This window comes from Sorex fumeus, unplaced genomic scaffold, assembly GCF_029834395.1.
Source record: "Sorex fumeus unplaced genomic scaffold, SorFum_2.1 ptg000124l, whole genome shotgun sequence".
Lineage (NCBI taxonomy): Eukaryota > Metazoa > Chordata > Mammalia > Eulipotyphla > Soricidae > Sorex > Sorex fumeus.
Window position 1 is genome coordinate 797,285 of NW_026606181.1, and position 24,472 is coordinate 821,756.

The window sequence follows — 24,472 nt, forward strand, 5'->3', positions numbered from 1 at the left end:
CCCATTTGTTTATCTCTGTTTCCACTTGATTGGTCAGTGGAGTGTCGTCTTTGAAGATACCGTTAGTCTCAATATTGTGGAGGTTGTTGCCGACCTTGTCTTCAATGTACCTTATGGATTTTGGCCTTATGTTGAGCTCTTTAATCCATTTTGATCTGAATTTTGTGCATGGTGTTAGGTTGAGATCTAAGCCCATTATTTTGCAAGTGGTTGTCCAGTTATGCCAGCACCATTTGTTGAAGAGGCTTTCCTTGTTCCACTTCACATTTCTTGCTCCCTTATCAAAGATTAGCTGTTCATACATTTGGGGTTGTGTGTACGGATATTCCAACCTGTTCCATTTGTCTGCGGCCCTGCCTCTGTTCCAGTACCATGCGGTTTTAATTTTTACCGCTTTGTAGTAGAGTTTGAGGTTGGGGAGGGTGATGCCTCCCTTCGTCTTTTTCCCAAGAATTGCTTTAACTATTTGTGGGTGTTTGTTGTTTCATTTGAATTTCAGGAGTGCTTGATATATTTCTTTAAAGAATTTCATGGGTATCCTTATAGGGATCGCATTGAATCTGTATAATGCTTTGGGGAGTATTGCCATTTTGACAATGTTAATTCTTCCTATCCATTAGCAGGGGATATGTTTCCATTTCCTCATGTCCTCTTTTATTTCATGGAGTAGCGTTTTGTAGTTTTCATTGTAGAGGTCCTTTACCTCTTTAGTTAGGCTGATCTGAGGTATTTGATTTTTCTAGGGCACAATTGTGAACGGGATTGTTTCTTTCATGTCACTTTCCTCTGTCTCATTATTTGCATATTGGAAGGCTCTGGATTTTTGGATACTAATTTTATAGCCTGCGACTTTACTGTAATGTCTATTGTTTCTAGGAGTTTCGTGGTAGAGGATTTAGGATTCTCAAGATATAGTATCATATCATCTGTGAATAGTGAGAGCTTGATTTCTTCCATTTCTATCTGGATGCTATAATGTCTTTTTCTTGCCTAATCTCTATTGCAAGTACTTCCAGTACTGTATTGAACAGAAGTGATAGTGGGCATCCTTGTCTTGTCCCTGATCTTAGAGGAAAGGCCCTTAGTTTTTCCCCATTGAGGATAATGCTTGCCATGGGTTTGTCCTGGATGGCTTTGACTATCTTGAGGAAAGTTCCTTCAAAACCCATTTTGGTGTGGGGCTGGTGTGATAGCACAGCAGGTAGGGCATTTGCCTTGCATGCAGCTGACCCAGGTTCAATTCCCAACATCCCATATGGTCCCCTGAGCACCGCCAGGAGTAATTCCTGAGTGCATGAGCCAGGAGTAACCCCTGTGCAATGCCGGCTGTGACCCAAAAAAGAAATAAATAAATAAACCAACAAAACCCATTTTGGCGAGTTTTCATCATAAACGGGTGCTGTATCTTGTCAAAAGCTTTCTCTGCATCTATTGATATGATCATATTGTTTTTATCTTTACTTTTGTTGATATGATGGATTATGTTGATTGATTTCCAAATGTTAAACTATCCTTGCGCCCCCAGGATGAATCCCACTTGGTCGTGGTGTATGATCTTTTAGATGAGTTGTTGGATTTTATTTGCCAATATTTTGTTGGGGATCTTCGCATCTGTGTTCATCAGGGATATTGGCCTATAGTTTTCTTTGTTGGTGGCGTCTTTGTGTTGAGCAGTATTCTTATGGCTCTATAAAAATTGTTTCTTTAAATACTAGTTGTATTTTTAGACAAGCTTTTTTTTTAATCTTATGTGCCTTTTCCGGTTACTCGATTATATTTTTTTTCTAAAGCAGAATTGGGAAACTTCTAGCTAGGCTTCACGATTGGCACTTGATTCCATTTCTTCCTTGGAGAATTGTTCTTTTTGTATTAATGCTGCTTTGAAGCGGAAAATATAATGTGTTCTGGCTCTTTCAAAGTGGAATTAAGGAAACAACAGTGCTGGTGTCATTGCTCAATGTTTTGTGAATACTTTGATGTCTGTTACTTGTACAGGTAGCAGGCTGTAGATCACAACATACTTATCCCAGTTCTCTTTCACATTTTGCTGCTCCTTGGCCCTGTTGCCACCTTTCTGTGGCTTTCCTTTTGTCTCATCACATTTCTCCCTCGCCATGCGTGTCTCCCTGTGTAATATGTGTTTTCCTGCAAGTTCTGTTCCTGACCCTTCCTGTCCACTTTGCTCCCTGAACTCTAGCCTCCATTAGCTTTTCCATAAAGACAGACTAGTTTGTGGGATTGGACAGGAAGCTGTGTGGGCAAAACAAGCTGAGAAAGTACGTATGTCTGAAAACATCTTTCTTCTGGCGGCTCCACAGAATTTGCTGCTATTCATCTTCTTCCTCCTCTCCCTTGGCTGGTGCCAAGGATGGCCCCCAAGGCCTCACACCTGCAAGTTAGGTGCTCTGTCACCAAGCCACATCCCTGGCTAACCCTCCAGAGAATTTCCGTACAATATTTCTCTCAACATTATATTCAACATCTAAGTAGCACAAAAATGTATGTGTGTATGTATAATAAAAATAGAAGCACATTGTGAGCAATACTCTTAACAGCTCTTACCCCTTGAAAAGTATATTGGGGGGCACACAAAAATAAGGTTAGCTAAAGTGAATTCAAAATGGGCACACTGTAAAATATGATCACATTCAGTATCTATTCTTGAGAAAACATCATAGAAAAATTTCTGTTTCAAGGTGCTGGCACGGATGTGGCGAGAAAGGGACCCTCCTTCACTGCTGGTGGGAATGCAGGCTGGTCCAACCCTTTTGGAAAACAGTATGGACGATTCTCAAAAAATTAGAAATTGAGCTCCCATTTGACCCAGCTATAGCACTCCTGGGAATATATCCCAGAGAGGCAAAAAGGTACAGTCGAAGTGACATCTGCAATTGTTTGTTCATTGCAGCACTCTTTACAATAGCCAAAATCTGGAAAAAACCTGAGTGCCCGAGAACAGATGACTGGTTAAAGAAGCTTTGGTACATTTACACAATGGAGTACTATGTAGCTGTTAGAAAAGATGAAGTTATGAAATTTACATACAAGTGGTACTACATGGAAAGTATCATGTGAAGCGAAATGAGTCAGAAAGAGCGGGATAGACACAGAAAGATTGCATTCATCTGGGGAACATAAAGCAACAAAACGGGAGACTAACACCCAGGAAGGGCTCAGATTAGTACCAGGAATTTTGCTCCATGACTTGAAGGCCAGCCACATGTGCTAGGTGAAAAGGAAGCTCAGATAGAGAAGAGAGCACCAAATAAAGGGTGTTGTGAAGACCCTCCCAGGGTGGGAGAGACATGCTAAAAGTGGTCTATAGACCAAACATGACTGCCACTCAATGCCTCTCTGGCAAAACACAGTACCCAAAAGAAGAGAGAGAGAACAGGGAGGAATGCCCTGCCACAGCGGCAGGGTGGGACGGGGGGGGGGGGGGGGGGGGAGGATGGGGGGGGGGAGGGATGCTAGGACCCGTGGTGGGGGAGGATGGGCACTGGTGGAGGGATGGGTACTTGATCATTGTATAACTGAAACCCAAGCACAAAAATTTGTGAGTCTATAAGTGTACTTCATGGTGTTTCACTAATAAAAAAAATGATAATAAATAAATAAATAAATAAAATAGCAATGGTTTTATTAGTAAAATACATCTCAAAATTCACCCCCCCCCCCTCCAGTAACCAAATCCAGTGTTATTTGCATCTATTTAAACAGTTGCTCCAAATAGTTTTATTAAATAAAATTATTGAAATAAAAAAAAATTTCTGTTTCAGTGAAAAGAATTTTTTGGTTGACATTGAATTATCTTTGTTAGGTTTTGTGGTGGTAATCTTGGTCAAAAACCAAGCACGTCTATCCACATTCTTAGACTATGGATTACAAATTCAATAGTCTGTTTTTTTTCCCACTCATTCATTCCTTTAAATTAACATTGCATGATACCATTTTGTAAGTTTCATCTGTGCATCATTAAAAAGTATATATTTACACATCTGTATATGTTTCTATACATAATACTTGTATATATATATACATACATTGTATATATATATACATACATTGACATATGTTATATATATTAGGTTCACCACTAAAAGTCCAGTTCCATACTTAAATGCATAATTGATCCCTTATGCCCAATTTACTCATTTCCCTTCCCACTTCCCTTCTAGAAACCACAGTTGTGGTCCTACAACTCCTTTGGTTTATTTTCACTTAGTTCATTAATTTTTTCTTCTCTGTATTTCACCAAGCAAAATTATAAAGTGTTTTATCTTTCTCACTTATTTTAATCACTTACTTAATCACTTAATCCCCGTTATTCATCGATTTATTCGAGCGGGTGCCAGTAACGTCTCCATTCATCCCGGTTGCGTGCTAGCGTAGCCCAATGGTATCTGTTCGTTTTAGGAACATGTAGAGCCTCAAACCGATCATTTAGGGTCTTGACGAAGAAGTCTGACCATCTTATAGGTGGGCGTCCACGTGATCTTTTGATGTCTCGTGGAATCCAATCAGTAATGGCTCTAGTCCAGCGGTTGTCTGTAAACCTCATTACATGTCCAGCCCATCTGATTTTTGATGTCTTGGCAAATGAGACAGAGTCCCTGATTCTTGAGCGTTGACAGAGATCAGAACTCCGGATTCTATCCCTCATTTGAGTGAATCGTGATATTCCAAGCATAGCTCTTTCGATTCCTCTTTGAGAGACCCGAATAGTGTTCTCATCCTGTTTTCGTAGGGTCCAGGTCTCTGAGGCATATGATAATGCAGGAAGAACAGTGGAATCAAAGAGATGTGCTCGTAGCTGGAGTTTCTTTGTCCTTTTAGTTATTTCTTCAATGCTCTTGAAGGCATTCCAAGCCGCTCTCTTCCTCCTGCGCAACTCAGGTGCCAGGTCATTCATCATGTTGATTTCTCGACCTAAGTATATATAACTGTTGCATTCGGAGATGGTGGTTCCGTTGAGAGCGAATGGAGCGTCAGGAACAAGGCTATTTCTCATAAACATTGTCTTCGTAAGATTCAGCTGTAGTCCGACCTTTCCACACTCACGGTCAAAGTCCGCAAGCATTTGTGCCGCTTGGCTGATGTTTGGTGTTATTAGAACGATGTCATCAGCAAAGCGGAGGTGGTGTAGTTGCCGACCATCTATCTTCACTCCCATGTTTTCCCATTCTAGTCGTCGCATGATGTTCTCAAGGGTGGCACTGAAGAGTTTTGGTGAAATGGTATCACCCTGCCGAACCCCTCTCTTGATATGGATGATTACTTCTTTGTAGAATGGTGAGATCTTGGTAGTGAATCCGCAATAGAGCTCACGAAGGATCCTGATGTATTGAGTTTGTACGCCCTGATTGGCTAGGGCTTCCATGACCGCTTCCGTCTCAACAGAATCAAAGGCCTTCTTTAAATCAATGAACGTTAGACAGAGCGGCATCTTGAACTCCCGAGATACCTCAATGAGCTTGGTTATTGTGTGGATATGGTCGATGGTACTGAATCCTTTTCGGAATCCAGCTTGTTCACATGGTTGTCCTTCATCTAGTGTTCTGCTAATCCTATTCAGGATGACTCGAATTATTTTATTGGGCATAAATACTGTCTAGGTATGGCCATTTTGTTGCACCCGGTGGCGCTCAGGGATTACTCCAGGCAGATCTAAGGGGACCATATGTGGTGCCAGGGACCAAACCCAGGTCAGCTCTGTGCAGGACAGCTCCACTGGGTTATCACTCTGACCCAATACCTGAATATTGTATATCTGACATTTTCTTTTTTCAGGCATCTGTTGAAGGGCAGTAGGTTGTTCAGAACCCTTAGCTGTTCTAAATAATACAGTGGTTGATGTGAGAGGTTATATATTGCTTTGAATGAGTGTTTTTGTGTTTTTTTTGAGTAAATATATAGAGGTGGGAATTAGCGTATATGAACTTTTTCTAGTCTTAGTTTTTTGAGTAATCTGTATACTGTTTTCCATAATGGTCACGCCAGTTTGCATTTTCGACAACTTACAAAGGCTCCTCATTCTCTGTAATACTTATTGTCTCTTGTATTTTTAATAGCCACTTTCCCAGGTGTGAGGTGGTATTTCATTGTTTTTGTTTGCATTTTCCTAATAATAGATGAAATTATTTTCCTGTGCCTGTTAGCAATCTCTCTTCTTTGGAGATGTGTCTATTCAGATTCTCAATCCATTCTTTATACAACTATGTGTTGATTTCGGGGCCAGACTTGACTGTGTTTAGGGATTACTTCTGTCTCTATCCAGAGTCATTCCTGGCAGTGGTTTTTGTTTTTGTTTTTGTTTTTTTTCTTTTTTGGGTCACACCTGGCAGTGCACATGGGGTTACTCCTGGCTCTGCACTCAGGAATTACTCCTGGTGGGCTCAGGGGACCACAGGGGATGCTGGGAATCGAACCCGGACCAGCTGAGTTCAAGGCAAACGCCCTACCCGCTGTGCTATCACTCCAGCCCCACCTGGCAATGCTTAGGGGATCATATGCGGTGCTAGAGATAGAGCCAGGGTCAGCCATCTGCAATTGTCTTATCCATACTCTCTCTCTGGACCTCTGTGCATTTTGAAATAAAGTTTATTGTTACTCAGTTTTATCAATATTCCTTGTATATTAAAGGTAAAGGTAAAGGCCCTCCCGTTGATCGTCGATTTGCTCGAGCGGGCCCAGTAACGTCTCCATTGGAGACTTTGTTGTTACTGTGTTCGGCATATCGAATACTCTCGGTAGCTTGCCGGGCTCTCCGAGAGGGGCGGAGGAATCGAACTCGGGTCGGCCGTGTTGGCCGCTTGTAAGGCAAACGCCCTACCGCTGTGCTATCGGAAATTAACCCCAGGTTACACATAGATTCCTCCATTTGAAAGCATCCCATTTTCTGCTTTGATGCATAGAATCTCTTACTCTGCCAAAGTCTTTTAAGTCGATACAGCCCTTTTTTATTTTTTGTTTTTATTTCCCTTGCATTTGGAGTCAGATCCACAAAGGCCTCTCGAAGGCCTGTGACATTGAATGTATTATCTTTGTTTTTGTCTGTTTTCTGGTTTCGGTTCTTACGCCCAAGCTTAAATTGACTTTTGAATGAGTAGTGGTATACATTTTCATGTAACATGTGACTCTCCCGTTTTCCATCTTTACTGAAGAGGCTGCCCTTGAATCCTTGATCCGGTGTATGCTCTCTGCACGGTTGTTGCAAATTTGTTGTCCATAAATGTGTCGCAGCATTTCTGGATTTTCAGTTTTGTTACGTTGATCTGTGTGCTGCTTTTGTTCTCACACCATACTCTTCTTTTGTAAATTTTGTCTTTCCAGGAGTGTTTTTGATCTTCGGGAATATTCCATCATTTTAATTATATGTAATTATTCTAGTTTTGTGAGGGATTTCAGTGGGATTTTGGTAGGGATTGTATTGGATTTGCATCCTGCTCTAGGCAAGATCCCTTTAGCAACATTAATTCTTTCGATCCCCCGGTGCAAGGACTCTTTCCACTTCCTGGCATCTTCTATTTCTTTCAACAATACCTTGTAATTTTCAGTGTACACATCTCCTACCTACTTAGTAAGTAAGTAAGTAAAGGCCCTCCCGTTGATCATCAGTTTGCTCGAGCGGGCCCAGTAACGTCTCCATTGGAGACTTTGTTGTTACTGTGTCTGGCATATCGAATACTCTCGGTAGCTTGCCGGGCTCTCCGAGAGGGGCGGAGGAATTGAACTCGGGTCGGCCATGTTGGCTGCGTGCAAGGCAGACGCCCTACCCGCTGTGCTATCGCTCCAGCCCTCTTACTTGGTTAAATATATTCCTAGGTATTTAATTCTTCTTGTTTGTATTTGTTTCTTAAACATAAGTTATTGCTTCTCACAATGCTCGGGGGATCTTTGGTGCCAGTGATTGAACCTGGGTTTCCTGCATGCCAAGCAAGTGCTCTATCCCATTGAGTCATTTCTGAGGCCCTGGTATTTAATTATTTTTGGTGCAAGTATGAATGGGATTGCCCTTGGTTTTTCTTTCTACTAGTTCATTCCGTAGAAATGCAACTTATTTTTATGTGTTGACTTTGTAGCCTGCTACTTTATCATTTTTAATAGCTTCTTACTGAAGTATTTGGAATTTTATGTGTGTATTACCTTGTCATCTGCAAATAATGATACTTTTTACCATTATTTTTTCTCTTACCAGAAGATCTAGTGCATTGAACAGTAGTGGTGAGGATGTGTATATACTTAACCTTGTTCCTGATCTTAGAGGAACAACATTCAGTTTTTCCCCATTGAGCATGATGTGTGTCCTTTGCTATGTCGAGGTGCCATCCATCTTTAATATTGTATCCTGGATTTTTATCATAAAAGGATGCTGAGTCAATCTTGTCAGATTCTTGTTCTGTATCCTTAGAAATGATCATAAAGAACTTCTGTATTTCCTTTTGAGGCCTATCATGCTAGTTGATTAGTGTGTATTGAACCATCCTGAGGAATGGCTGTTTGTAATTGTGAAGTATGGTTCTTTGACTCTATCATTGCACTCGGTATAGTGTACTTATTTTATTGAGGATTTTTGCTTTGGTGTTCAGCAGAAATGCTGGTCTAATTTTTTGTCATGAGTTTGGTGTAGAAATCATTGTAACACTGGTATAATGTTTCAGGAATATTTTCTTTTTACTTTTAAAGGGGTTTGTGAAGAACAGATACTGTGTTTTAAAAAGCCTGGTAGAATTCACTCAATGACATCTGACCATGGGATTTTGTATTTGGGGAGATTTGGATTTCTTACTATTAGTGTTCAGGTTTTTCATTTCTCCCTCATTCAGTTACCAGATTTGTAAGAATTTTTCAGCTTCTAGATTAATGAATTTGTTGCCGTAGACATGCTTCCAATGCTCATTTAGGATCTTTTGCATTTCTCTAACATCTGATTCCTTTAGCATTTCTGACCTTGAGGTTTTTTTTGTCTGTCGCTGTGAGACTAAAAGCTTATCCACTTTGCATATCTTTTCAAAGAACGAGGTATTGTTTTTTGTTTTTGTTTTTCATTTATTTTTACTCTTATTCCCTGTTCTGCTGACTTTTGGAATCATTTTAAAAAAAATTTATAGTTCCTTCTTGCCCGCACGGCTAAGCCTGCCAAGCTCCCCATGCTGTATTCGATATGCCAAATGCAGTAACAACAAGTCTCTTGATGGAGATGTTACTGGGCCCGCTCGAGCAAATCGATGAACAATGGGAGGACCATGCTACAGCTACGGTGCAGTTCATTATAAGCTTAGTTTCGAAAAATTTAGGGGGCACGCCCATTTGGGAATGACTCCTGCTGGTGCTCAGGGGTCTGTATGTGATGACAGGAATTTAAACTCTAGTGAACAGGATACGAAGTGTCTTACTCGCTGTACTCTCTCTCCAGTCCCAAGCTTCGATTTTCCCCTTTCCACCGCTTAATGCAACGTTTCTTGTTTCCTGAGATAGGCCTATAATGCTGCTAGACGTATCTTTCCTATAGTCTCATAAGTTTTAATAAATAATTTCTTTATTTCCATTCATTTCCGGGCATTTATTTCACCTTTTGACTTCCTTATTGACCTACTAGTTGTATGATAACTGGTTGTTTATTCTCCACATTTCAGTTTTCCTTAGGTTTAGTTTTAGTTTTATGCTTCTATGAACAGGAAAAAAGATGTTTTATATCGCTTCCATTTTCACATTGGTACAAGGGCAGTGCCTTAAAGAGACCATCTCTCAGTAGAAGAAAAAGGAGCATTTTTTCTCTCCCAAGACCTAGAAAGGACCCTCTGGGGTTAGGTGAAGTAAAACAGATTGGCCTGAGCCTATAGTTGGACAGTTTGACTAAATGCTTCCAGGGAGAAACCACCTTGCTCTAATTTAGCTAAGTTACAAGTTACTTTAAAGTTACCTAAAATTTCCCTGCTCTTACTGCATTTATGCAAAATAACTGCCACTTTTACTAAGGACAAACTGTTCATTGTAAAGGTGAAGATAAAACCATGCCTCATTTCAGGGCATGCCTCTGTGTAGAAACCAAATTCTAGTCCCGTGGAGGGATAGTAAAGATTTCAGTTAAAAATCCAAAATAAAACCAGCCACACACTTCTAAAGCGTGCAGTGGTTTTGTCTCTGGATTTTGAGCAAAAGTCTTTCTAATGATGGTCCTGCTGATCTACAATTGCCCCACTGCAAAGGAGTTCTCCAAAGGACAAGAGAGGGAGGACAGGCCCTGCTAGCCTCCATCCTCTCTTCCAGTCTCCTCTCTCTCTACCTCCTCCAAAGAGATAACTGTGCCCACATCCCTTGCTCTGAGCAACATGACAGAGGGGTGATTAGTGAAGAAACTACTTCAAGAATGGGGTGCTGGCATTCAGTAAGATTCGGGGCCTTTTGTTTCTTCCACACCTTAAAATATTTGACCCGTGCTTCTTAAACACTGTAATAAAATTTGTCTTTCCATCAAAATCCCTTAAATCACAGATGTTGATGTTGTTTAGATTGTATGTTCCCCCTGGTTTCCAGAGAGCCCCGGTTCAGATCCTTTCTTAGGGGGCTCCATCTGTGCCTGAACCCTTGACTGCTTTCAGAAGGAAGTAGCCAGATGATATCTTTACCCCGGTCCCCTGCTGCAGTTGGGGCCGCCTGCTGAATGGGGTCGAGGGGGAAGACCAGGACAAGGGGGACAGGCAGGGTGGGATGAGGGATCACGATCACGATCACGACCACCCTGTTGTTCGTCGATTGCCTCGAGCAGGTGCCAGTAACGTCTTCTTCGTCCTAGCCCTGAGATTTTTTTTTTTTTAAAGTGCCATATTCAAGGCTTTTTCAGGGTTAGGAGAATGAGACCCATCATTGTTACTGGTATTTGGCATATTGGGTATACCACGGGGAGTTTGCCAGACTCTGCCGTGTGGGCATGTTACATTTGGTAGCCTGCCAGTTTGACCGAATTAGGAATGAGATGATAAGATGTCGCGCGGCCGCGAATGCTGAGTGTGATAATCTCTGGATCCTGGCCGTTGTTGGAGTTACACGGCAGTTGGTGGGTGTAACTGTCTAGTTACTGGCAGGTCCAGTCCCAAACTGTACAGGCTTGGAGATCTCAGCCCCGGGTCCCACACACCTGGGTTCCTCTGTCAGTTCTTTTATGCGTGAGGCTCATCCAAGTGTGTGGAGAGTGCTCCCAGCAAGGCCTTGGCTGGGCCTCGGTGGTCTTCAGCTGTTGGGCCCTGGTGGAGACAGTCAGGCATAGGGTAGGAGACTCTGTCTTGTTCTCTCCCAGGAGCTGAGTGTGATGATCTCTGGATCCTGGCCGTTGTTGGAGTTACACGGCAGTTGGTGGTGTAACTGTCTAGTTACTGGCAGGTCCAGTCCCAAACTGTACAGGCTTGGAGATCTCAGCCCCGGGTCTCCCACACACCTGGGTTCCTCTGTCAGTTCTTTTATGCGTGAGGCTCATCCAAGTGTGTGGAGAGTGCTCCCAGCAAGGCCTTGGCTGGGCCTCGGTGGTCTTCAGCTGTTGGGCCCTGGTGGAGACAGTCAGGCATAGGGTAGGAGACTCTGTCTTGTTCTCTCCCAGGAGCTGAGTGTGATGATCTCAGATGAGGGATATGGACCTTAAAAAACAGTCACCTGCAGTCCTCAAAAAAATTAGAAATTGAGCTTCCATTTGACCCAGCAATTCCATTCCTGGGGATATATCCCAGAGAGGCAAAAAGTATAGTCGAAGTGACATCTGCACTTGTTTGTTCATTGCAGCACTCTTTACAATAGCCAGAATCTGGAAAAAACCTGAGTGCCCGAGAACAGATGACTGGTTAAAGAAACTTTGGTACATCTACACAATGGAGTACTATGTAGCTGTTAGAAAAGATGAAGTCATGAAATTTACATACAAGTGGTACAATATGGAAAGTATCATGCTAAGCGAAATGAGTCAGAAAGAGAGGGATAGACATAGAAAGATTGCATTCATCTGGGGGATATAAAGTAACAAAGTATGAGATTAATACCCAAGAATAGCTGAGATCAGCACCAGGAATTTTACTCCATGGCTTGGAGGCCAGCCACACATGCCAGGGGAAAAGGGAGCTCAGATAGAGAAGGGAGCACCAAATAAAGGGTGTTGGGAGGATCCTCCCAGGATGGGAGAAGCATGCTGAAAGTAGACTATAGACCAAACATGATTGCCACTCAATGTCTTTTTTGCAAACCACAACACCCAAGAGGAGAGACAGAACAGAGGGGAATGCCCTGCCACAGAGGCGGGGTGGGGTGGGGAGTGGGAGGGATATTGGGACCCATGGTGGTGGAGAATGGGCACTGGTGGAGGGATGGGTACTCGATCATTGTATAACTGAAACCCAAGCACAAAAATTTGTAAGTCTACAACTATACCTCATGGTATTTCACTAATAAAAATTTAAGAAAAATTAAATAAAATAAATAACTAAATAAATAAAACAGTCACCTGGCAAGGAGGGCAGCCCAGGTGGTGTCTAGTTACCCAGTTGACCTAGGCCTGCTAGATCCAGACGCCAGGAGAAACCATCTCAGCATGCTTCCCCATTTCACTGGCCAAGACAGATATCCTTAGAACATTATCAAGAAATGCTGACCCACTCGTCTTTGTTCAAAAGGCATAGAAGGGGAAGGGCTTCTGCTTTTCCTGGGGACCCTCGTGTAGGAGACCCCTTCTCCTAATCTGGTGCTTCCCTGCCTTCCTTTCCCTTCCCCTCATTAAAGCCTTTTCTGAATTGGGGGTGCAGGAGAGGTGTGCCAGCTTGTGTTGTGTGCCAACATCCTGCTTCATCTTTGAGAATGTTCTTCGAGCATTGAAAGGCATGTACATTCTGTTGCTTAGGGATGGGGTGCCCTGTAATTGTTTTGTAAGTCTGTCTCATTTTTCATTGGAGACCATTGTTTCTTTGGTGCTTTTTCTCTCTGATCTGTCCCTTGCTATGAGGTGTTGAATTTCCCTGTGTTCTGATGCTGCTATAATGGGTCTATTTGTACTGTCACTGTCACTGTCACTGTCCTCTCGTTGTTCATCAATTTGCTCGAGCGGGCACCAGTAACATTGTGAGACTTGTTACTGTGTTTGTCATATCGAATACATCACGGGGAGCTCGCCAGGCTTTGCCGTGCAGGCGAGATACTCTTGGTAGTTTGCTGGGCTCTCTGAGAGGGGTGGAGGAATCGAACTCTCTTTGGCCAGGCTAGCCGCAGGCAAGACAAACGCCCTACCCGCTGTGCTATTGCTTCAGCCCCTATTTATACTAACACTTGTTATGTCTTCTTGCTATATTGATCCTTTAATCATTCATCCTTTTCTGTCTTTCATTGCCTTTTTCTGAGTGAGTCTCTTTAATACGATAAAAGTATAATAGTTTTTGCTTTTAAATTTTTTTTCCACTGGGTTTGAACACTTTCTTATCGCTTTGTGCTTCAAATCTGTGATTGTCTTTATAAACATTCTCTCTCTCTCTCTTTCTCTCTCTCTCTTTCTCTCTCACACATACACACACACACACACACACACATATTTTGGGCCACACCAGCTATGCTTGGGTGCTTAGAGCTCACTCCTGACTCTGTATTCAAGATTATTCCTGGCAGGGCTCGAGGTACCATAGCGTGCACCAGGTCATTCATCTGCAAGGCTAATGCCCCACTTGTGCCACTGTTGCTCTGATTCCTCTAAACATTCCCTGTTATTTGTATTATTTTGTTTTTAACCCATCTGGCTGCCCTGTGCCTATAGCTCAGTGAATTTATTTAAATTTGTGGTGACGATTGGTATATGATTACTGTTGCCATGTTATCTTTTGTTTCTGATTTTATGTCTCTGGTCACTGTCTTATTCAGTTTTTGTTGTTGTTGTTGTTGGGTTTTTTGGGTGAATTTTTCTCAGAGACTCTTTGGACATTTCTTTGTATGTGAGTTCTAGGGAGTGTGAACTGCTTCAGCTTTTGTTTGTCTGCTACAGTATTCATTTCTCCCTCATGTCTGAGTTTGTTATATAAAGTCTTCTTTACTGGCAGTTTTTAAAATATTTTGAATGATATCATTGCTTTGTTTCTCCTGGAGTATTGGGAATTCTAAACATGAGAGTACCTTCCTATACCTTTATACCTTTTTATCCGGGCACCTTTAATGTTCTGTGTTTTGATCTCTTGTTAGTGTCACTAATTTGTATTCTGTTGTGAGTCTGTGCGTTAATATATCAGGTGTTCTGTGAGTTTCATAGACTTGAAAAATGAGGGTTTTTTTCTAGGTTTGGGAAGTTCTCAACTATTTTACCCCCCTAAAGAAAACTCTCCTCCCTTCTCCCTTTATTTTCCATAGACATCTAATACCTTTATGTGCCTTATCCTAGTGTAGGTGGGTAACTCACATAGACTTTCTTTTAAAAAAAATGTTATTTTTCTGTTCTTCCACCCGAATCATTTCTAGGTTCTTGAGCTCATAGATTCATTTCTCATCAGGTCTATTTCTATAGCTTTTGAAATGCATTCTTGGTCTCATTTATTGAGTTCCTTATTTATCCCGAATCTGTTAGGTTTCTTGTTTAGATCGTCTCTCTCTTTATCAATTTTATTCTTGGGCTCATTGAATTGCTGCTCTGAATTTTCTTGTGTCTCTGGTTTTCTCGTTACGGGTCCTTTAAGATTGGTTTCTTGAGTGACCTTTTCTTGTGATGACGTTCTAGCTGGGAGTCTCAACTAGCCTAGCGGTGTATTTCCCTGCCCCCTGTTTCTCTTCCATCTTCCAGTTGGTCTAAACCTTGGCACTCAACTTGGTGCTCAGCTGCCTGCTTTCCCCTGACCCTAACGTGTGTTGAAACTGTGTGTATGTCTGTATATTGCCACCAGCAGTTTTAGTGGTCCCAGTCGAGTGGAGGTTTGTCCCAGGCAACCAGGCTGCTGCAGTGTGGGTGGAGAGGACAGGCACTAAGGGACATTCAGCTGCTGTCGTGGCTATGCTCTGTCAGGCCTGGTTTGATAGTGTGGCGCTGCCCTTCTAAAGACCAGAGTTTCCAGGTCCAAGAGTTGACTGTTGGCATTTTTCAGAATTTCAGGGGGTGGGGATGTAATCCAGAGTCCTTCTCTGTCACCCGCCTTTCTAGGGTCTTAGCTCCTTGTTCCTCTGCTTTGAGTCTAACCTGGGCCAAGAAACGTGAACTTCCCAAGAACTTTGGGCTATTTATAGGATCTCTGTTTCCCAGAGGCCCCAGACCATCACCACCATGGTATCCTTCTCTACCCAACTTCAGTCACATGGATACCCATGTCAGTGAACCTGGCTACTGCCTATGTATTGATCACTCTGTTGAGTTGATTCTCACCCTAGTCTCATCCCATGTTGTTGGAATCTTTTGGTAGTGTCCACTGATTCCCCAGTTTTTCCTCTCATGAAGAAGAACAAAGCGAGGAATGTCCTGTGCTGCTCTCTTGGACATACTGTGTTCTAGAATATCTTAAGCATTTGCTACTGCTGTCCACATCAGGAAATTTTAAGAACATGGGGTGCAGAAATGGTCTCAAGGTTACAATCCATATACAAAGGGATATGGACTGTAACCATATAAAATTATTTCTGTGCTTTTATTTTATTTTTATTAATTTTTAATTTTTGCACATATAAAATTATTTTATACTTTTTATTTTGTGTGGTGCTGGGTATTGGATCCTGGATAGCAGAGTGTTTAAGGCTAGACTTTCCCTGCTGAGTACCATCCCCATTACAATTGAAGACATTTGGGAGTCAGTGGGGACAGTGTTCATCTTAGTGTTGCTACTGAGAGGCTTCAGGTGTTGTTACTGCATTGAAAAAACCTCTTGGGGCTGGAGTAATAGCACAGCGGGTAGGGCATTTGCCTTGCACGCAGCCAAGATGGCCGATACAGATTCGATTCCCAGCATCCCATATGGTCCCCCGAGCACCGCCAGGAGTGATTCCTGAGTGCATGAGCCAGGAGTAACTCCTGAGCATCGCCGAGTATGACCCAAAAAGCAAAAAAAAAAAAAAAGAAAGAAAAAAAAAACCTCTTTATCATATGGTCCAGCGACTAGTAAATGGTATTTTTATCATTGCTTTTCCTTGATAGTTACTTCTAAAAAAAAAAAAACCATTTTACTCTTTTAAAACTAGTTTTAGGGGCTGGAGTGATAGCACAGCAGGTAGAGTGTTTGCCTTGCACGCGGCTGACCCAAGTTCGATTCCCAGCATCCCATATGGTCCCCCGAGCACCGCCAGGAGTGATTCCTGAGTGCATGAGCCAGAAGTAACTCCTGTGCATCGCTGGGTGTGACCCAAAAAACCAAAAAAATAAATAAAAAATAAATAAAACTAGTTTTATTTAGGAAATTGGCAGGGGAGATGGGATAATACGTAATGCAGTACTATGTAACGTTAGGACATAAATTCCTTTTGTGAATTTTCTTTGTGGCACAGCTCATTTTCAAAAATAGTTCCTGGCCCTTAAGTGGGAGATGATTCTGTGGACTAGACCACTACTTAGCCGCTACGACTGTCATCATTGTGGGCCAAGTCTCTGTCATGAACCCCCTGCATTCGTTCCCATAAGAAGCTCTCAGTTGCTGTCCCTGCCCCTCGTGCCTGTTATCAAAAAGGCAGGCACAATAGTATTGTTAAAAATGTAAATCAGTTAGAAAAGATGAAGTCATGAAATTTACATACAAGTGGTACTACACGGAAAGTATCATGCTAAGCGAAATGACTCAGAAAGAGAGGGATAGACATAGAAAGATTGCATTCATCTGGGGGACATAAAGTAACAAAATACGAGGCTAACACCCAAGAATGGTCGAGATCAGTACCAGGAATTTTGCTCCATGGCTTGGAGGCCAGCCACACACTCTAGGGGAAAAGGGAGCTCAGATAGAGAAGGGAGCACCAAGTAAAGGGTGTTGGGAGGATCCTCCCAGGATGGGAGAAGCATGCTGAAAGTAGACTCTAGACCGAACATGATTGCCACTCAATGCCTCTTTTGCAAACCACCGCACCCAGTAGGAGAGAGAACAAAAGGGAATGCCTTGACACAGAGGCAGGGTGGGATGGGGGGGGAAAGGGGGCCGGGAGGAACCCTGGGACCCGTGGTGGTGGAGGATGGGAGCTGGTGGAGGGATGGGTACTCAATCATTGTATAACTGAAACCCAAACACAAAAATTTGTAAGTCTACAACTGTACCTCATGGTGTCTCACTAATAAAAAAAAAATGTAAATCAGGGGAGTCTAGACCAAATTCAGCAGTGAAGCGCCTGCTTGAATGTGAATCCAGGAACCCACACACAGTGTGGTCCTACTACTCTGGGACTCCTGTGATGAGCAAGTGTGTGTTACCTTCAGTCACTGTAAATGCAAGAGCATCAAAGTGGAGGGAAACAAATGTCCGTTCATTTCACTTCTCTGCTGAGAACACTGTAGTAGCTCTCCATATTCCTCAGGAAAAAGCCGAACTTCATTCTTCGGTCTATAAGACCCTTCTGTACCCATCCCCGCCCCCCTGTATCTCTAAAATACATCGCAGTGTGAAATTAAAGCATCTATTTTTATTCTCTGTTGGAATTTTTGAGTAACGTTTCACATTTCCACGATTTACCTTAAAAACTTAAGTGCTTTCATACACTGTATATGGAAAGCAAGATTATCCGTTGTAATGTGGTTTTTCAGTTCTGTAGCACAGGGCCCTCACGAGACAAATATTCCTCTTGCAATAGGTCTTTATTCCTCTCTAAAGTGAAGGCAACAACACCCAGTTGCCCTCACCTCAGCCGTGCCGGGAACTGTATGTGGTGGCCATAGATTGAACTGGGGTTGGCTGTGTGGAAGACAGGCACCGTCACATCCTTCCTATTGCCCAACCCTCGTTTGTTATTTTTCTCCTTTACCTCACCTTTGGGCTGAACTTTCTCATTTTTGAGTAGTCTTTTTTCAGCTAGTGAAAGTTCCCCTCTAATCTTGACCCCCTTTTTTACCTTTGCATCTGTGAAGAAACTTTTGCTTACCTAAATAAGCTGTTTTGACAAACTGGCAGGCTACCGAATGTAGCCTGCCCACAGGGCAGAGTCTGGCAAACTCCCCGTGGCGTACCCAATACGCCAAATACCAGTAACAATGATGGGTCTCATTCTCCTAAAGATGGGTCTCATTCTCCTGAATACAGCACTTTCTTAAAAATCTCAGGGCTAGGATGAAGGAGACGTTACTGAGGCCTGCTCGAGGCAATCGACGAATAACAGGATGATTTGTGATTTGTGATTTTGAAATAAGCTGTAGTGTGACTGGGAAAGTTGCTTAGCAGTAGTTTTGGGATAATTTATTTGTAGACTTGCAAGAAAATATTAAAAGAAATTCTTCCCATTAAATTGAAACAAAAAGTTAGAGGAGAAATAAGTTGCTTTTTTTAAAAAAGGAAAAGCTTGATTTTTTTGTTGGGGGGGGTCACACCCGGCGATGCTCAGGGGTTACTCCTGGCTCTGCACTCAGGAATTACCCCTGGCGGTGCTCAGAGGACCATATGGGATGCTGGGAATCGAACTTGGGTTGGCCACGTGCAAGGCAAACATCCTACCTGCTGATCTATCGCTCCAGCCCCAAAGCTTGATATTTTTTGCTTGTATTGGAGAGCACTCAGGACCCTGAGCCCCAGGGAGTAAACCCAGGGTTTCACACATGTGAAGGACGTGTCCTGCCTCTGAGCCACGTCCCCAGTCCTAAGGAAGAGCTTATTTTATTTTGTTTATTTATTTTTTCTTTTTGGGTCACACCCAGCGATGCTTAAGGGTTACTCCTGGCTCTGCACTCAGGAATTACTCCTGGCAGTGCTTGAGGGACCATATGAGATGCTGGGAATCGAACCCGGGTCTGCCACGTGCAAAACAAACGCCCTATCCGCTGTGCTATCACTCCGGCCCCAAAGAGCTTTAAATGGAGCTGTGGCCATGGAGGGATTGTGTACGTGACTACTTTTTTTTGATCGTCTAAAATGTCAAGACACATAAATCTGCTTTTCTCACAGTCTTTTGATTTAGGTAAGAAAAAAAGGTTATTAAGGAGAGGGACCAGAGAGACCATCTAGGGGTAAGGCTCTTGTCTTGCTTGTGTCCTACCCCAGTTCAGTCCCAGACACCGTAGATGGTCCTCTGCATGCAGCTCAGTGTGATCCCTGAACCACACGTTATTACGGAAAATCAGCATGCTTCTTTTTTATTTGCTTTTGGGTCCTGGCTGTACTCAGAGTTTATTCCTGCCTCTAGAGACAGGTGGTGGGGAGGATGATGGGCACGCAGACAGATGGGGCACGAGGGATTTGACCCAGGGTTACTGCATGCAAAACAGCAAAGTACGGCTGTTTATTCAGCTATTGAGTAAGCTGATTGAATTGGGCATGAAGTCCACATTTTTTAAAAATTCAGAATGTTTATTTTATTATTATTGTCAAACACTGTCAAACACTGTCCTCCCGTTGTTCATCGATTTGCTTGAGCGGGCCCAGTAACATCTCCATTTTGAGACTTGTTGTTACTGTGTTTGGCATATCGAATACGTCACGGGGAGCTTGCCAGACTTTGCCGTGCAGGCGAGATACTCTCGGTAGCTTGCCGGGCTCTCTGAGAGGGGCGGCGGGATCGAACCCGGCTCGGCTGGGCTGGCTGTGTGCAAGGCAAACGCCCTGCCGTTGTGCTATCGTTCCATTATTATTATTATTATTATTATTATTATTATTATTTTAATTACTGTGACATGCAGTTACAAAGCTTTTCTGTTTGAGTTTCAGCCATACAATGATTGATCACCCAACTCTCCACCAGTGCACATCTTCCACCACCAAGAACCCCAGTATCCCCCCTCTCCCACCCCTCCCCCTGCCTCTATGGCAGACAATCTCCCCCATACTCTTTTTGTTTTGCTCATTATGAATAGCCGAAGATGTTCTTGGAGGTCCAAAATTCCAGATATTTACGATCGGGAGAAATCTCTGCAGAGAGTTGCTTGGTTCAGAGATTCTTTCGTGTGTCTCAGGATCACAGCTGTTAAGAAGCTTAAGTAGACAGTTTATGGGCGTGACCTCCAGGGTCCCAAGGGGGGCGGGATGAGAGGAACCGGCCCATACCCTATCCAATGAGTCCTGAAATTTGCCATGTGATGTCATTTAAACTTGACTTTATGTTTAGAGTCCTCTTTCTCCAAAGGTAAAGTGTAATTTACACTTTATTACATGTTAGCATCACCAGTGTTTGCCATTAATCAATTACAGATTCATCAACACAATTTGCATATCTGAATTTAAAAACAGTGGAAAATGTGAGCTAATAGTGTTAGAATTTTTAAAAAGACAGTGCATTTGTTTACTAAAACATCAGCATCTTCCAATAACGATATTTAAAAAGTTTTACTCTAACAGCTCAAGAAAAGTAGGTAAAGTGGGCAGAGTCTTGGGTGCTGTGATTCGTTGGCGTCTATATTCATCTTTCATACAGGGCTCAATGAAAGGTGACACATTTCTGAATTTCAGACTACATATGAATCTATAAAATAATCGGAGTAAAAATAATTCGTTTAAGTACACTTGTCATTATTATATAGTGCCCATCTGGAAATGAAGTAATAATTTTCCATTTCTATTAAAAAACGTAAGCTATATTCAATAATGAGATTGACAGGCACTGGAGACTTAACGTACATTTCTTATTGTCATGGGAAGTTTAGTCTTCTGAAAAAGGGATGGAAATTAATGTTTCTTCAGCGTTTTAGTTCCCTTCATTTGAGGCTATCTCTTAATTCCAGCATTTTACTCTGTTTGATAAACATGCCAAATACACATTTTATTTATTTGGCGAGGTTGGGGAGGGGGCGAAACTTTACAAATTTCAACTGGCATGGCACTCTGCTGATAAGGAAAGGGGGTTGCACTGCTCTGAAGAGATTACATGAAGTAGAGTTGGAAAGCAAATTGTATTTACAAAAGATAGGATGATGTTCTTAATAGGTGTTCAGAATAAACTATTCACTCTCATATTCTGCTGAGCTTTACTAGAAATAACTTCATTTCAAAAATAAGGACAAATCTGATTCGAGTTAAAAGCATCCCCTCTCTACAGATACTCGTCCGAAGGGTTTATATTAAATTTTCCCGATGGGCACACAGCTGCATTTTATGCTGTATCTGTACAAATTGCTAATGTAGAAAATAAAAAATCTAAATAGTCAACTTGATTGCTTCATGCATCAACCACTCGGATAGCTTGATTTATATCTTTGATTTTTGAAAAGATGTTCCAATATGATGTTTGACAATAACTGCCAAAGTCATAATACTCGGATCTAATTTTTCTCATTGTCAAGGCAAAGAGTCTGATATTCACAGTCGGTAGGTCAGAAAGATCAGTCACTATCTCTTGTCATCTGTGGCTTAATGGTGAACCAAACAAATTCCGTATAATGTCAAAATTATCACAGCGTCCAGACTGCAGAAATACAACATGCGCCATGATTTAATGCATTTCCTGTCTAGAATGAAGATTCTATAAAGGCTAACAACTGTGAGCTAAAGTGGTTTAGAAGAAACCTTAATGTGTCATTTCTTTTCTCTTTCCCCCATCGTTTCAGATTCTGGATCTAGTAAAAGGGACACATTACCAGGTAGCCTGTCAGAAGTACTTCGAGATGATCCATAACGTAAGTAAACTTTTCAGCTGTCTCAGAGGCACTCCTGGCCAGCTGGTTCAGGGCCAGGGCCTGAGACCGCCGTGCGGTTGGGAAAGGGGGGAAAACCAGGTCGGTCCTCATAGGCACCCACCCTAACCCATCTCCCAGGCCCTTGCATGAGCTCTTTTGATCCGCCCTACAGTATTGACAGGAATGTTCTATTTGTATCCCTGTGTACTTGAAACTCTTAGAGCACTGAGCAACTTGGTACCTAGCTCTCTGGATCTCGACTAACTTATCTAGAGCATCTGAGCCTAACCATGAATGGGCTTTGCTCAATAGAACCTGGAACTGCATTCGTAATGATGACTTTAGAGAATTTTCGCGTTTTCCTGCCTAGGTTCATCATCTGACACTCATAGTTTATACAAGTACCACTCATTAAAGGAAGATCTGGAGCTGTGACCACAACCAGCTGTGGGTGTAATCCTTACCTAATGCTCTCCATAGGTTTTCGGAAAACAGCTTTTTTAAAAAAGTCGTGTCTGAGGAAAGCACTCCCGCAAATGATGTCATTTTATTTGACGTGGGATCAGATTTTTTTCCTGTCCGCACGAAAACAAAATGAGATTATTCAAGGACTTTCTGTATACCTGTAGAAAATATTCCTATTTTAAAACAAATTTCATAAAACATAAGGCTAAAGAGCACTAAAATATGAAAAATAACAAACCCTCATTAGTTTAACAATATTTAACAATAGGAATCACGCACCAGTTAATGGATACATACATTCTTCAGCAACAGTTTTGTGTTTTGGGGTTTTTTTTGTTTGTTTGTTTTGCTTTGTTTTGATTTTCTTTTTGGGTCACACCTGGCAGTGCACAGGGGTTCCTCCTGGCTCTGCACTCAGGAATTACTCCTGGCGGTGCTCAGGGGACCATAGGGGTTGCTGGTAATGGAACGCAGGTCGGCCGCATGTAAGGCCAACGCCCTGCCCGCTGTGCTATCACTCGGTCCCCCTCAGCACCAGTTCTGCATTCTTCTTTCCCTTAAAGACTGCGTTCCTTAATCTGCTGATAATTGAGAATTTTAATTTCATGTGTGCTCTTAAGGACTTTACAGAGTGAGGAAGTCTTTTTTTCTTGTTTTCGAATCTGCTTTTGTAGTATCTCGCCTATTGATTATTCCTACATGAGTGCTCCTCTTGCCAACATGAAAAAACTTGGTCTTTGATTAATGAAGTTATTGAAAAGACATGTGTCTAAATCCCATATAAAAGAATAGTTTAACCACATATAAATCAATGAAATAAAAAGGCTATTCGTATTCACGAGTTGTCGCGTTATAGATTTTTAGGTGTGAGTATCTCTTTTATGACTTTTTTCTCACCTAATTTAAAAATAGAATCCACTTCATTGTCAGGTTCCTGCCGTCCTGCTCGCCCTCCCTACCCTATGTTTGTTTTCCTGAGGCCTCTGTGATCAAACTCACTTCAGTGAAAGTTTTGAAAATGAACCTGTTAATTGATCCCATTTACAGCAGCACTGTGATCGTTCCATATGGCCTTTTTGGTAATACCAGCTGCCTCATTATAAGCTGTCATTGCAAAACCTCTTGATTAAAACCCTTGCGTCCCATAGGTGAAACAAGATTGCTTCCATCCCTTCAAAGTCTGCATTCCCCGTGGCAGAAATATGAGACCTGTATTTGGGTGAAGGTCATTGTGTGCCATGTGCAGATTCCAAAGAAATATTTGAGAGCACTTCACGTGGCAGCTGTCAAAAGCTACCACAAAGCCTCAGACTCATTCACTATTTTTAGGAAATCTGTTTTGTATTGTCGTGGTTTTTTTTTATCTTTTGGAAATTTTCCTATGTAAATGAAGATGCTTTACCTTATATAAATTTTCTACTCTTCATTTAAAAAGTAAATAGGCCTCTTAAACCATAAACGTTAGCATGAGTGCAACAATGTAGGACACAAAGAAATAAGCCTCTGTGGGCTCTGAGGCTGTTATTCTGGATTATTTTCCAAATAGCTGAGCATCATTTCCCCCCAGCTAATTAAGAATCTACAGAAATCTTGCTAAAGTGTGTCACACATTTTTTTCTGCAGCCACAGATATACCAAATACAACGACACTTTTTCTAATAGCTCAGTGTCATCGTTGTGGATTCCAGTTTGAACACTGGGCTAGAAGCCTGTCATTTCTCACTGGGATCACTGCAGTAGCTTCCCAGTGTCCACAACATACGCCCCATTTCACTCTTCTCTCCTTCCAACAGCACCTACAACGGTCTTTAAAATAAAATAGAGGAATATGATCAGTTAAGTAACTGACTTTCTAAAAAACTTAAGGCTTCCTTGAGGCCAGAGAGCAGGTAAGGAGCTTGCCTTCAATGCCAGCCTTCAATGCCACCGTCCTGGGTTACCCAAAGGATTCTGTGAACGCTGTCAGGTGTGGCCCCCAAACAAGAAGCCTCCTAAGGATAAATTTATCATTTAGCCTATAAAGACCAATAGCCAACTTTTGTCTTCTAAACCAGTTTTACTGATCTTATTTCAGATGCCCTATAGTATTTTGGGATTTTCATGCTAACAGGGTAGAATCAAAATGCTTCTTAGAATTACCCTCCCCAGTAATTCACAAAATGTGCATTGCCCTCAAAGAAAATTGTCATGTATAGGAACCAAACCTAAAAAGGGGAAAGGAAAGAAACAGAAGATTCACAGCAGATCAAATTGTGAGAGTTCTTAGAACTTACTATTTCCAAATATAGA

General features: G+C 42.1%; 1 protein-coding gene across 1 annotated transcript in view; it reads left to right on the forward strand.

The window, feature by feature from the left end:
- The window catches only part of PRIM2 (DNA primase subunit 2), a 349,057-nt gene that overhangs the window by 320,826 nt on the left and 3,759 nt on the right, over positions 1-24,472 (forward strand). The window contains exon 12 of the mRNA XM_056137376.1: positions 21,650-21,718. Within this exon, the coding sequence (XP_055993351.1) occupies positions 21,650-21,718 (69 nt within the window). The remainder of the gene's footprint in view (positions 1-21,649; positions 21,719-24,472) is intronic.